At 47.4% G+C, this 14,578-nt stretch overlaps 2 protein-coding genes across 7 annotated transcripts in view; one reads left to right on the top strand and one right to left on the bottom strand.

Moving 5' to 3' along the window:
* The window catches only part of dennd5b (DENN/MADD domain containing 5B), a 50,558-nt gene extending 40,479 nt beyond the window's left edge, over window positions 1–10,079 (bottom strand). The window contains 2 exon segments of the mRNA XM_035401920.1: window positions 9,657–9,833; window positions 9,973–10,079. Of these exon segments, the coding sequence (XP_035257811.1) occupies window positions 9,657–9,765 (109 nt within the window). The 5' untranslated portion in view covers window positions 9,766–9,833; window positions 9,973–10,079.
* Window positions 8,820–14,127, top strand: etfbkmt (electron transfer flavoprotein subunit beta lysine methyltransferase). Of its 6 annotated transcripts, none has more exons than XM_035401953.1 (5): window positions 11,731–11,875; window positions 12,350–12,418; window positions 12,528–12,608; window positions 12,905–13,035; window positions 13,397–14,127. In XM_035401953.1, exons 3-5 carry the CDS (start codon window positions 12,568–12,570, stop codon window positions 13,744–13,746), a joined length of 522 nt encoding a protein of 173 aa, XP_035257844.1. In that variant the 5' UTR covers window positions 11,731–11,875; window positions 12,350–12,418; window positions 12,528–12,567; the 3' UTR covers window positions 13,747–14,127. The 6 variants fall into 6 exon arrangements, with proteins under 6 accessions (XP_035257847.1, XP_035257844.1, XP_035257842.1 ...); XM_035401952.1 differs by having other exon boundaries at window positions 11,817–11,948; window positions 12,314–12,418; XM_035401954.1 differs by lacking the exon at window positions 12,528–12,608 and having other exon boundaries at window positions 11,734–11,875.
* Window positions 14,128–14,578: the final 451 nt, after the last annotated feature.

Below are 14,578 nucleotides of genomic sequence, written 5' to 3'. Positions count from 1 at the left end.
CAGATACACAAATCTAAAGACTCTGTGATATTTTTTTTAAAACCTGGTGGTTTAATGAGTAAACAAAGAGATGTGCGGTGCCTCTGTCCCACGGTTAGGCCTGTTAGCTTGCCTGGTCGTAATCACAGACTGGGCCGCTTTCGCTCTGTGTGTGTGTGTGTGTGTGTGTGTGTGTGTGTGTGTGTGTGTTTACACGTTCCCGTCTGTGGAGTGTGTCCGGTAAAATGAGGTGTACGTGTGTGTGTGTGTGTCGTGGGGAAGGGTGGGGGGTTGTTAAACAGAGTATATTGGGTCAGAGAGAGAGAGAGGGAGAGAGAGAGGGATTGTGAGAGACAGAGAGAGGGATTGGGAAGAGAGACAGAGAGAGTGAGAGCCTGTTAGCCTGGTGTTTGGGTACTGTACATCTCACTAATGAATAATAATGCAGCTCCTTTTGAGGAGCGGCAATTATAATTCTAACAGCGCCATGGAGATCACGGCAATCAGACGGTAAACAACCAGCGCAAGCGGCAAGCCGCGTCCAGCCAATCAGGACACTCAAAACATGAGAGGCATTACTCTGTCTGTGGGGGGAAAAGGGAAACTATATCATTAGAGGAATCACTTGTTTTGAACCTCAGCCATCCGCTCCCGTAGTTATGCCTAATCCAGTTTGACATTTTGTACTGGAACAATGGGTTCAGCTAATGGAGGGCAAATCCAAAGCATCTAAAAGCATCTCTGGCTTACTTGGAACTTCTTACAAAGCGGTTTCGCTGGAGCACACAGAACAGGAACAGGCAGGATGCAATACAATTTATGACACTTTTCATGGTAGCCATTCTCTTTGGGGGGGGGAAAGAGAGAAAAGATTTTCTTTTTTTTTTTGGAATAAAAAGTGCCCCTAGACAGAGGGCAGGGGAACACAAATAGCTGCATAAGGCACTCTGTAGACCTGTCCCCTATTCAGAAAAAGAGTGGTGTGACAAGCCTCTGGTGGAGCACTTTCAGCCTCTCTGGGGAGAAACGAAGCAAGGCGGACTACGAAGAGGCACCTGGAGGTAGACAGACGTGTTTTTGCAGAGATGAAACTCAAAGGACAGGAAGAAAGAGAGAGGTTGAGGTTGGGGAGGGAAATTGCAGGGACAGATTATGGTTATATCGCTACACAAGTGACATTAAGGCCAGCATGGCAGTCCCTACCCAAACTCTGAGAGACAGTCCGCGGGACACAGGCCAGAGTGAAGTGTGTTTGTGTGTGTGTGTGTGTGTGTGTGTGTGTGTGTGTGTGTGTTTGTGTATGTGGAGGGGAAGGTTTCTGTATAAACTGTGGCCACCCACCACACTTCTCCTCTGAGACCCAATTGACAATAATCCTGCAGGGATAATCCTCCTGGTTCACCTTCCCATCATGCTGTGGGTGGCCCAGTGACTGCCCCGCCCCCCTTCATAACCATAACACCAATCACACAAAAACCAAAATACAATTACCAGCCCTGCCAACAGGTCTGGGTCTGTACACAACTCCGTGTGTGTGCGCATGTGTGTGTCTGTGTGTGTGAGAGAGAGAGAGAGAGAGGACAGACACACTCTGCAAGTTTCTCTAGACCCATATGAATATTTTAGGCCTTCGCTATATCTCAGTCTGACAGCACCGTGCGTGAGTTCAGCGTTTCACACGAACACCTTGATAACACACCTTTCATTTCAGAGCTAAAACTAACACGGCACCAACAGACAAAGACCTAATGCCCTGGAGAGGACAAAAAGTACTGATGCCCGTTTGACACCGGGTAAGACGGCTCAATGTGCACTGGCTTGAAACTGCATTTTCTGTCAGTTGTAATAACCTTCCTAGAGCCAAGATGACAACAGGAACACCACAGTTCTCCCTGTGCTGCAGGACCTCTTTTACAACAGCTGCCATTCAGACCCGTTGACTGATTCAGTCATTCAGGTTCCTATTTAATCTATACAGCTGACAACAAGAATGTGCACGCGCACATTCAAAATGGATGAAGCTCTGCATTGACCCTGACCAAGAGGACCTGACGGTATTATGTTCAGGACAGTCATGCGCTTGGGCTGTATGACCCTGTGCACCCAACCGTGTACCTTCGCCATACGTCCCAACAGAATGGGACAGTGCGTAGGGGAGGTGGGATGGCAGCCCGCACCCACCCTGTACAGCTCAATATCAGCAGCGGTGACTGAAGCCGCCACTTCCACACCCCCCGTCGCCACGACAACCCCCTCAATCATTCACCAGTCCTCACGCTGCATTATTCATTGGCTCAGTGGGCACCCTTGAGCCGGGTCAGCTGACATATTTCCACAGCGACCGCTTAAACCACACGAAGGTGCTGTATCAGGGACCATCCGCCTGGGATTCGACCCCACAACCTTATGGCTCTGTTAATAATGCTTCCACAGAGTTTTCACTGCAGGGAGGAAGGGGGGTGGGGGGTGTGTCCTCAGATCTGACATCTGTCATCACTCAACCAACCCGTCCCGATTCACACCTTCAACCTTTGACCTCAGTTACTGTGTGACCAAGCCACGCTTCACAAGGGCTCCCTCATGCTGAAGAGCGTTCTCATAGGTCACCCGGTTTAAACAGGGACCTGGGGACTTCACTACGGTCTCTTTTCTGTTCTGCTTTTGTTTTAACTTCAGCAACCAGCAATCAGGAATCTCATTGGTTGGCACAGCGCAGAGAGAACTCCGACGTGTTCCAGCCCTTATCAGAGACCAACGCACCAGAGATCAGACCGTCAGACAGTCAGACAGCCTCCCCCCACCGCCCCCCCCACAAGCTCCAATCACAACCCCAAACGCCTGGACTCCGGACCCACGTGCCAGCATGGAGAGTCTGCAGTCACGGTTCAAGAGTCCTGTTGACAATCCCCTGCTCTATGACTTCCAGAGCAATAACCTGCCACCGTGACACGCTCCACAAAATCACTGACTGCACACTCACCTAAAAAGCCCCTTCCAACTGACTGTCTTAGAAGTGTGTTGGTGCAACATTTTCTAGTATTAATAAAAGAACTGATAGAGTGTATTCACTAAAGGATTATGACTAATTAAGACCAAAGATAAATTCTAGCACTAATTCTCCAGAGCAACACATAAAGGTAATTTCAAGAACCTGGAATAATGCAACCAACAGCAGAAAACACAGAGATTTTAAAAGAGACAGCTAAAAATCAGCGCTGAAAATGTGGACATGAACGTCATCTTTATGCCCGTCATTGCATAAGGCACCTTTATCAGAGTGGCCTTATCGCAGTCTTCTCATCAGCTGTCTGGGTTAGGTATGCATAAATTATGCAACAGACACAATTTGGCTCATGCATTTTGAATTATGCAACATTAGCCTCCAGTACAGGAGGGCAGGCTTCCCACTGTGGTGGCCCCGCCCACCGTAATCTCGGAAGCCAAGAGCCCCCCAGACCTCCTCCAGCCTGAGCTGCAGGAGCGATAGAAAAGTGCCCTCCTTACGCAGGGAGATGTACGGCACGGCAACACAAAAAAAAACCCTCAAAAAAAACATGGCAGCTGTCGCAAGCGAACAGTCACGGGCGAAGTTCAGTCGGGAAGCCCAGTTCACGCTGTGAAGGCTTTCACCCGAAATAGCAGCCATGTTTCCCTTTCCTAGGCGATGTGCCTCACCCCCCAACCCCCCCGTGTCTGCTGATGGGGGAGAACGTATGGGCTCCGGGGTCAGAGGTCACGCGGGCGATCGATGGAGCCGCGGCGCTCCGACAGCCGGCGCGGTGAACTGCCGGGCGCGTCCGCGAGCGCGGGGTTGGTCTAGGGTAACCGGGGGCGACGAGCGCTGCGGTAACTTAAGGAGGCGCAGCGCTGCAAGCTGCGGAACACAGTCACCTGCACGACTGACTGTTAATACCGTGACCTTTGACCTCTTAACTGGTAGGAAGGTGGTGGTGGGGGGTCATCGTGATTTGTCTGAGCAAAGAGGTTGCTGTGGTTGTGACAGCATCTATACATAAAACTGACCTGGGACAGACACTGCTTTTTGTTGGCCCAAATGCACATTCAGGCAGATAGTGTGTACTTTCTAAAGTTCAACCTGAAGGAGGTGTGTGCAGTGTTATCTTGAGAGAGGGTGTCCCCTCTGTTTTCCCGTTTTGGTTGCGACTTGAAAACTCAAAAGACAACGTGTGAAAAAATGTAAATGAGAAACAGGAAACCACAACCCAAAAAAAACCCAAAAAGAATAAAACTGAAGTTAAAGGTCAAGAACAATCTGCTCAAAAACCCATGGTGAGCATTAGAGGACTTGGGGGGGGGGGGGGGGTCCTGCTTTGTTTCTATCAAGCGTCCTTCACACCACCACAGACGCCGCATGGCCGGGGGGCCTCCTGGTGGTTTTGACTGGGGGGGGGGGGGGCAGCACTGATGGGACCCCTCCCCCCCCCGGCCCCGTCTCACAGTCACACAGACAGGCCGCTGAGCGGCGGGTGTGAGGGTATTTGCATACGCATTGTGTGCACTTCCAGGCAGGGTTATTGGGGGCGAGACGGGGACAGATGGCCGGGTCGCTTCGCCTCCACACCCCCCTTTGTGAGCTGCACCCCTCCAGCCGGCCCAGCCCCGCCCCCTGGCCGGCAGCATGGGACACCCCCCTGTCCCGTAGGGTTGGGCCTGCACCTCACCCCTCACACCTAAAAAAGCCCATAGAGACATGAACACACACACCCAGCTCAGAGATCTGCTAGGAGGGGAACAAGGAATCCCAGACTGGCGGGTAACTTCAGCTTTGGGTGGAAAGAAACACCAGCATTACTAACCTAGAATGTATGTGTGTGCGTGTGTGTGTGTGAGAGAGAGAGAGAGAGTTTGTGTAACAGAGACAGCTACCACCTCTTCAGAAGCAGAATCTTCTTCCTGTCTGAGGGACTGAGGGACTGACCTACTAAAGCTCCCCCCTCCCCCAACGGTGCTCCACATCACCCCCTAAAAATAGGCCCCCCTGCTCTCACCTTTCAGCACCCCACCAGCCCTGCCTGCCCCCACCCCCCTCCCCCCTCCCCCCTCCCCACCGCACACGGCACACACAGCACCTCACACTACCACATCCCCACCGCCGGCGCCTACGCCCCAAATACAGTGTCACTGTAACCGCGGCACACGTCCTACCCTGCCAACCCCTGCATGGCGGCAAAGCCACAGCTTTCAGCAGCGTGCCCCCCCCCCCCCCCTCGCTCAGAGGACTCAGAGAGATTGTGCTTGCGATCTGCGCTCTGGATAAGACCGCCCGCTAAAAGACTGCAAAGCAGTGCAGAGCAGCGGAGGGCCCGGAGAACCACCACAACTCAGAGCGAATGGGAGCGAAGCGGGGCGGCCCGTTTCCATGGCGACGCGCGGCGACTGGAGAGGCGGGAGCGGCACTGTGGGGGAATCCGGACCACGGAAAACAGGCAGCCGACCCCGGGCCCGCTCACACCAGCAGGAGGGCAGCACAACCCCCAGCTGAGCCCCAGGACCCCTGAACAGTGAGGTCATCAGCCAATTGGGCATGCTGGGAATGATTTTAGAACCCGCCCCCCCCCACCACCACCCCGCACCCAACCCCACCCCACAGACAGACAGTCATTCACCAAGCACGCGCCTGCTCATTGAGCAAGTTCCAGGAATGAATGGGAGAAGTTGAATGCGCTGATGTAGTCAAAACCACACATGACTCTCGGCTAAAAAAAATAAAAAACAAACAAACCACCATGTAGTCCAAAAAGAGAGGAAACAGAGGATCAAAAAGACTTAAAACCCCTTTTATCTTTTATCCAGCGCTGCCCGGGCTAACAGCATTCAGACACTCAGAGCTACAGAAGCCCGGCAGAGCAGACAACACTGCAAATGAAGTCGAGCTGAACCTCCGATAGCACAGAGGCTTTTTGTGCAGCCTGGCCTAGCTCACAGGCAAAACAGGGCTTAGATGAGCACAAACAAATATGCATAAAAACAAAACTCCCCCCCCCCCCCCACATGGCCGGGTTCGGCGTGCGGTCACCACACAATGCAGCTCCGTTCAGACGGATTAAAACAACTACTCGGAGCGGCGGCGGCCATGTTGATCCCCCATTAACACCCTTCAGACCGGACTGCGCCATGGCGTGGGGGGCGGGGCTGGGCTGGGACACAAAAGCAGGGGGCTAACCCGTAAGGGGGGGACGCCGTGCTCACCCTGCCCGAGTGAGCGGCCCCCCAGGAGGCCTGCCGTCCCGCGTAGGGAGTAACGGGGGGGGGTGCTGTCTGAACAGGGGGGCAGGCCTAAAATAACACAGCCCCGAGGCAGGGCAGCACGCTCATGTGGGCCAGTCTTGTGTGCTTCTGATCAGTCGCTTTATGGGGATCACACCTAACTACCTACCTACCTACGAACCCACCTAACTGACTAACTACCTATCTACCCAACTAGCTAACTAACTACCTATCTACCCAACTAGCTAACTAACTACCTACCTAACTGACTAACTACCTAACTACCCAAGTAGCTAACTAACTACCTACCTAACTAACCAAGCAACCAACTAAGTTACTCACTAACCAACCAACTAACTAAAATAAATAAATAATGTAAGTGTACATAAAAATACTTTTCATTCATAAATTGCTGGTCTAAACCCAAATTCAGAGCAGGAGGAGTTCCAACAAATAAAGGAATACAAACACTAAAACATACAATAGGGTAAGCGCAATTAGTCAGTAAGGGGACAAAACTAATTACATTTCACATATACACATATTAATCTTGATTCATGCAGGAGGGAGTTTGTGTGTGTAAATGTCTTCACGTGCACACAGCCGTGAGTGAATACTTGTGCGTGGGTCAGTGGGACTAGCCTGAAATGTGAACACCATTCCTTTCTGTTGTAATAGAGGGTAACACTGAGCTGAGACACGGGGAGATGTGCCAGGCTCTGTGCCAGCCTGTTCTGTCTCTGACCACCCCCTTAATCTCGATGACATCATTCGGAATCCTCAGGCATATGCCCTCATTAGACAACACAGAGGTCATGTGACTGCAGGCAGAGGAGAACAAGGAGAAACAGATGCACAGAGCAGAGAGATGTTTACTGACTGAAATGTGAAAAAAATATTATGTTTTGGATTTCAGCAGGTGGTGCACGGATCTCACAAGTGTAAACACTGTTATCATATTCATTAACAGATTGAGTTAATCCTGGAAAAAAAACCCTCTGCATTTACAGTGTGTTCAGTACACACTGACTGCAGTGGCTCTCAAACTCTCCTGCGTATGCTGGTTTTTGTTCAAGCCAATCTCTTGCTCAGGTTGTTGAACACGTGTTGAAGTTCTTTTATAATGTTTTCCTTCAACTTATAAATTATTGTTAACAATGCAGGCTTGGCTCGTTATCATTTGCTACGTCTTTAATAATTAAATTGTCCTTTAATTATGATACGTTTCTGTCAGTAACACTTTTCTCAGAAATCTGTGAGGGAGTGTTTTCCCATTTTTGCCAGCATGTAAAGGTGAAATAATTTTGAGTACACAATCAGCACAATGGACGACAGGATGAACAACGAGCCAAATGAACCATTACTGAATTGAGCTGGAGCTGATCAGACAGAAAGCCTGACGCTGCGGTACGGCAGCATCCATTCTGCCACTGGCAGCTGCTCGGCTCGGAATGATGCAAACTCCGGCCAACAGCGCCCGTTCCCAACGACGCTCCCAGTTCCCTGCATCGCATCGCCCGCATTTTAGGAACGCCGTCCATTGGAAATTCCCTAGTCTGGGACACGCCTGGCTGAAAAACTCAGTAACTCGGTTTCTTGGAAATCATGTCGTTTATTTCCTCTGTTCACATTTCGGCACCCTGAGGACAAGCCAATGCCCCCCTCCCCTGGTGCAGGTCGTCCCTCCTCTCCAAGGCAGAGCCAGCTTCACTGCCACACACTGACTCGTCTCCCCCCGGACTCTAAGGACCCTTCCTTGGAGGAGGCTGCCACTTGTACTCAGCTGATCCACAAACGTCCACAAAGCCCCATGCCTGGGAGCGAGTGCAAAGCACTATGGGTAAGCCTGTCAGGTCCACACAGAGTCACAGCCACGGTCGTTCACCACCCAGTGCCTCACGGTTTGGTCATCCAAAGACACCCCCCCCCCGCCCCCAGTGTCCATTTCAATAAAAACAGAAACAAAAAAAGTCTCTTCTCATTTTACACGGCAAAAAATCTCACCGACGCTTTCAGTAACATTTTTATGCATAACCGGCCACTAAGAACCAAGATTCTAATGAACCTGTTATGTAATGGTGCTGGGTCAGACCTGAGTACTGAACCTCCCGGAGACCAAGGAGCTGTATTGATAAGATAAAAGGCTGTACACACAGCCTTGCGTCACTCTGACCTTTGTATTAAACACAGATGTCAGGACACGTGTCAGTCCATCTGTTATGTTCTGAAAGACTGGTCAATAATCCTATTAGAAATATGCCATATTCCTCAGAACCAGCTGTGACTCAGCTATGAAATCTTAAATATGCATCATAAGGGGGAGACAGAGCCAAATAAAAATGTACTAACTGCATAACTGGAAGAAACCAAAGACACCCAAACAGTAACACAGATGAACAAAAATCGTACGAAGGAAGCCGCCAGATCATCCAGCTACTGCAACAGACTTACTTAAACTTTCCAGTGTACCAGTCTGCAATGCCAAAAATGCCTGTATGCCCAGGGAGGTTTGGCTACGTGGCCAGAAATGTTTGTTGAGCTACCAGCTATCTGAACTGTCAATATCACAGCCTATGCTGTGGCAGAGTGAACTGTTCGACATTTTATGTTAAGAACATGTGAAGACACGCTGGGCAATAGACATAGAAAAGGCTTTGTAACAATGGGGTAGCGACCAGAAAACCTGGCTGTACAAAAAAAAAAAAAATATATATATAATTATCTTTTTCTTCAGGTGCACCACAAGACACTGCGTAGAAATGGCAAGATCGATCAATCCAGAATTCTAATGATCCAGGAACTCGATAATTTGTCTTGTTTACTTCATTGGCTGTTGTGTTTTCCGACCAGATATTTTAAGAGCACTGCATGGAAATACTGAATTTCGAATACATGAGTAAGATCAGCCCGAGAAAAACAGTATCCGAAAATATAAACAGGGCTATCTTCCCGTGTCCCGCGGTCTGAGTCCACATTAGTGATTATTTCATAAGTGTTTTACGGATGAACAGGCTTATGTTGTTCTGCTGTTGTCATTATAACAAATTCGAGGCAACTGTGGTAGAAACAAACATCTTTATCTCTCTCAAATATAGGCACAAATACGCTTTAATATGTGATTCTGTTTTTAACCTACTTTCACAAAACAATAACACCGACGCACGTTTGTTTCCATTATACGTTGTGCAATCTGTGTTTCAGTTGCCCTTCCACAGCAAGCTTTACAAACCGCGTGGTAATCCACATCGGACCTTGGTGTTTTAGTAAATGCAAGAAACGTTCAAATCAAGACAATTCCGCTGTTTTTTTCAGCTGTGTTTTGCAACGCACACTGCCCTATATTTTTCACCATCATAGGATACAATTAATGCTGAAAGTTTTTTTAAACAGCGTTGCATGTTTGCGTGGTCAAATGATAACGCGTGAGAAAAGCAGACATTGAACCTTACCTGCCAATTCGTCGGGTTCCAGACCGGTTTCAGTGTCTATACCGCATATCACGAAGTAGTGGGCGAAGCGGCATGGGGCCGCTCCAGTGCCCGTGCTGCCTCCACTCATTCTGGGAACACGGTCTCAGCTTTGTGCTCCTCTCCTACTCCAACGGCAAAATCTTCATTCCGGAAAATCTGCAGACAGAGATAGTTGCCAAAAGCCAACACAGATACTATATTAAACGGAAAATAAAGGGTAATTTTTCTGAAGGACTGAGTCTTCAGAGGCTTCTATTAGGGGGTATTTAAGACTACACAGGGAATTTCTCCTTACACAGTGCTGGCAGCTCCACACTGATCAGACGCTCACGAGCGAAATGTTTGCTTGCCTCGCTTTCAGCTGCCAAGGGGGCCGGAGCTTGGAGAATCACGTGGTAGAGCGGGACCTTCAAAATCAACAAAGCAATTTATTTGAATAGCCTAATAGGCTGAGTGTTATTCTGGTAGATTGCACAAGCAACGTGGTGTGCATCTGTGGTACATCGAGGCGTTTATTTGCAGCGGGTAAATGAAATATTTCAGGACTTAAAGCAATCATTTTTATAAGATAGGTAGGCACTTCGCAATATTCCCATTTAAAGTCATTATAATCCAGAAAACACAAGTGGGGGGCCTACTTTTGAATTACTGGGCTCACATGTGATGATTATATAAGGATATTCTCTTCAAATAAATCCAATTCCACATCCAGTTTAAAATTCCATAAAAATCTTTCAATCTGAATAACAATAATAGGCGCTCTTTCTTATTTTCTGCCTCTATCTCAAATTTTCACTATTCACATTTCTTGTTATAATCAATAAAAATTAATCTGAACAATGACGTAGTTTAAATTCACTGAATAGTAGCCAATTTAACCTGAACGATATCATTTTTCTGAAATCTTATTATTATTATTATTTTACTGTAATTAAGTCTACTTAAAAATCTAGGCAAATAAATTTGCTGCTAATGCATTAGTCTGCATGGCGCTTAAGGACTTTGTATTTTTCCGGAAAGACTGCTTAAATTACTGAGATCAAAGACCCCGCTTCACAGGGCAATCTCACACCTAGTGTTGAAACGCAGAAGGAACGAGTTAATCAGCGGAAATTCGTGGGGAGATGTTTCGCTTTTACAGTTAGAACAAAAGCAAGGGCTTGTGAGTCAGGGTATCATTAGCTGCTACCGAAAACAAAACTAATCGACCTGACACTGGAATGTTCTTTTGTCCGGGGCTTGCGTTCTCGCCACCACCACTGGCGGCAGTGGTTGTCATTCCACAATAATAGGACCGGATGCGCATAGTTCTTTCACCATTTCCAAGGTCGTAGTGCGGTGTAGGAATAGGCTACAGTTTCACCGTCGTTCATAATTAATAGCACAGCCGTGAATTGATAATCCGATTGGTGAAGTGCGTCAAGAGATCAGCACTCTGGACAGCTCACAGCAAGGGCGCATGCCCATACCTCAAGCAAACAACATTAACACCCCAGTTCACAGATCAGTCACACGTCTCTCCAAGGAAAACGATGCCTAATAAATGGCTCAGTGAATTGTTTCCGTTTAAAATTCAAGTTTTTCATAAGAACACCTCCCCCCCCCCCCCCCCCCCCCCCCCCCCCCGAAATAAAGCCTTTTGATTGTTATTTGCTTAGAACATGGACAGTTGAACGGTACATTTTATGTTCACGGTAACATAGCTTTGGTCTTTATGGGGAAAATGACATTTGATAATCTTGCTACTTTCGTCCCAACTGTCTATCTTTTTCCTTTGACTTTTCGAGCAAATAAAATGGGTTCATACAGACGTATAAAACTGGCATTTGTTATCGAACGTGTAAACATTTAATCTAGGTTTAATGTAATGGCTATGTCAGGCCAGTCATACTGTTGGCTATACTTTGCTTCCATCTGGCGTTGGAATTAAAAAGGGCAATGAAAACAAGGCGATTCCTTTCAATTTAATTTTACGACGTTTAAAAACCCTTAAGGAAATAATAAAATCTGTTTCAAGAAAATCAGTATTAGAGCAATTCAGATTAAAAGCACTCAAAAATGAATAAGCCGAAACAACTTTGCGAGACAACGAAGATATGAATGGCTATCAGGCAGAACCAACAACATTGACGCACACGAGTAGGGGAAGAATAACAAAGTTGCACAACAGTGGAACTGGCTAGTGAATTCAGAACTTTGTAGGTCATGAAACACTTTTATTAATGTTTTTATTGTATTCGTTAGAGCTTTCTGTCTTGTTCTATGGTTATCGTACGTGCCCATTAAACTTTTGAGTAAATGTTTACATCTTTTAATGTTGAAATCTTATAAATGTCATCTCGACATCATGCAGTTCCATTGTAAAGTGCGTAGCCAGTTACGCAGCGCTCGGCTAACGCAGATGTACTGTACATCAGTTATATTGTAATTTACCAATACAGTTTAGTTATTATGTTTGTCCAATGGATTCGAATTTTGTACTCTACAGAAGGTCGTCTTCTAACTTTAAAGTATTGTGGCAGCAGTCAGCGTTATTGTACTCTAAAATTAATTTCTGAAAATGACATAAAACAGTTCATTGTTGAAAACACCGAGGTAGTGAGCGGTGGTAACCTGACCCCGGAAATCCGTTTAAGGTTGTTTACCCCAAATTGTCGTTTCTGGCACGCAAGACCAGAGCTGTGGCCGTTCACAGACCCATACTGGGCAATTTACTGGCCTGGTGGACAAGCCCTTGCAAGGTACTCTTTTTACATTTGCTGCACTGTTTGTTTAGAGTTGTGTCTGTGCAAAACACGTTTGTTGGTTGACGAGCCATACTTTGACCTGGGTCTTTTTCCTTGTAAAAAGAGACTACAGAGACTGATATGATCACACCATAGCCTGTTTTATGAAGTACCCCAGAGAAGACAAAGGTGCTGGCTGCAAACAGTGAGATGTTCAGATGCAAAATAAACACATTTCCATTACATTGATCCATAATTTAGACTGTTGATTTGGCCAAATCACATTGCTCAAAGATGGCTGAATTCACATGGCTGACTTACTGTACCAAGTGTTGTGTGCTTGTGCTAGTTTCTCTGTTTATGTCAGCCTATTGTCTTTATCTAATTAATAATGCTAGTTAAAGTCATTATTAATGAGTCACTGTCTTTGTTTAAAATAGAACTGAATAGATCATGTGACATTTGTTGTAAAGTATGAATTACTATCGCATTTTTTTCCAGGTATATGTTAGATAACCCGGGAGTTGCAAAGGATAAGAAGGTGCTGGATCTCGGGAGTGGATGCGGGGCTTCAGCTATTGCTGCCAAAATGAGTGGCTCTGCTCACGTCCTGGCCAATGACATTGACCCAGGTGAGCCGCCGAGCATCATCGCTGCATAGATCTGGGCATTCATTTGTTCCATTGATAAGGTGTATAAACATGATGAATTGTATACGGGCTTATTACGTCACATTACAGGCATTTAGCAGACGCTCTTGTCCAGGGCGACTTACATTGTATCCAGTTATACGGCTGGATGTATACTGGAGCAATGCAGGTTAAGCACCTTGCTCAAGGGCACAACGGCAGTGTCCTACTAGGGAATCAAACCTGCGACCTTTAGGTTACAAGACCAACCCCTTAGCCATTATACTACACTGCTGCCCTTACCATTAATGTAAGCACTCATAGCGGGCGAGGAGTAAATGAAGCTTGTCGCTCTTCATTTAAGTTGCGGCCATCGCCACGAAGTTGAACTGCGAACTGAACGGCCTGGAGCCCCTTCCTGCCGCCACGGAGGATCTGATTGGCTCGGAGCCGCGGGGCTGGGACCTCATCCTGCTGGGGGACATGTTCTACGAGGAGGCCCTGGCGGACGGCCTGCACGCCTGGCTGCGCCACTGCATCCGGACCCATGGCACACGGGTTCTGATCGGGGACCCCGGGCGGGCCCAGCTGGAGAGCCACGGGATTAAGAGGCGGCTGCTCCCGCAGGCCCGGTACGAGCTGCCGGGGGCTGTGAGGGAGGAGAACTACGGTCTGACCAGCAGCACGGTGTGGCGCTACCAGCCTGAGCTATGATATAGTCCCTTACCGAGGACCTAGCTCCAGAGCTACCAGGCTGAGCAGTGACCATCGTCCCTCCTGTGAACACTATAACACAATAAAATTTAATAGTATTTGTTGTGCAAGTCTTAATTTTTCCAAGTTTCTCTTGCAAAGGGATCTCAACTCACTTTGTATTGGATGCAAAACACCTCGTGGACCTGGCTTGTGCTGTAACTGGCTGACTCACTCACACACTCACGATTCTCCACAAGGGGGAGCTATTAGCACGCAAGTAGCTGAAATTCGGGGGCACTTCGTAAGAGTGCTGCTTCGCATCAGCATCCTTGTCTATGCAGTTTACCCATTGATCCAAGCTTCAAGCATTTTGTTTCAATAAAGAAAGCCATTGCCACCCTTTGCTTATGATTATGGTTTTTATAGTAATTTTATGCAATTACAACAAGGCCGTAAACATGGTACGCATGTATCTCCTGATTCCCCCAATATTCAGATATTATCAGATAATTCATTATTATTATTCAATTTATATTTTGTTATTCTTTGGCAACCAGTGGATTACCGTCCGAATTAATCCATAATTATCATTTACACTCAATAATTGTTACAATGAATAAGCAACACATTAACGTTGCCTATTCGTTCGTCTAAAGCAATGTTGCCCGATAGTATGCTGGTTTTCATTAAAAACCAATCACTTCACCTGCTGAGTTTACTCATGAACACACCTGCAACTAGAGGGGGGACTAATTAATCGGGAGGTATTGGTTTGGTTGGAAAAACGCGCACAGGCTACGCTCGGCCCTCCATGGCACATGATTGCGCACCACTGGTCTAACGGGAACAC

This window comes from Anguilla anguilla, chromosome 19 (assembly GCF_013347855.1).
Source record: "Anguilla anguilla isolate fAngAng1 chromosome 19, fAngAng1.pri, whole genome shotgun sequence".
Lineage (NCBI taxonomy): Eukaryota > Metazoa > Chordata > Actinopteri > Anguilliformes > Anguillidae > Anguilla > Anguilla anguilla.
Note: the sequence above shows the minus strand (reverse complement) of the source record. Positions and strands in the feature narration are given on the sequence as shown.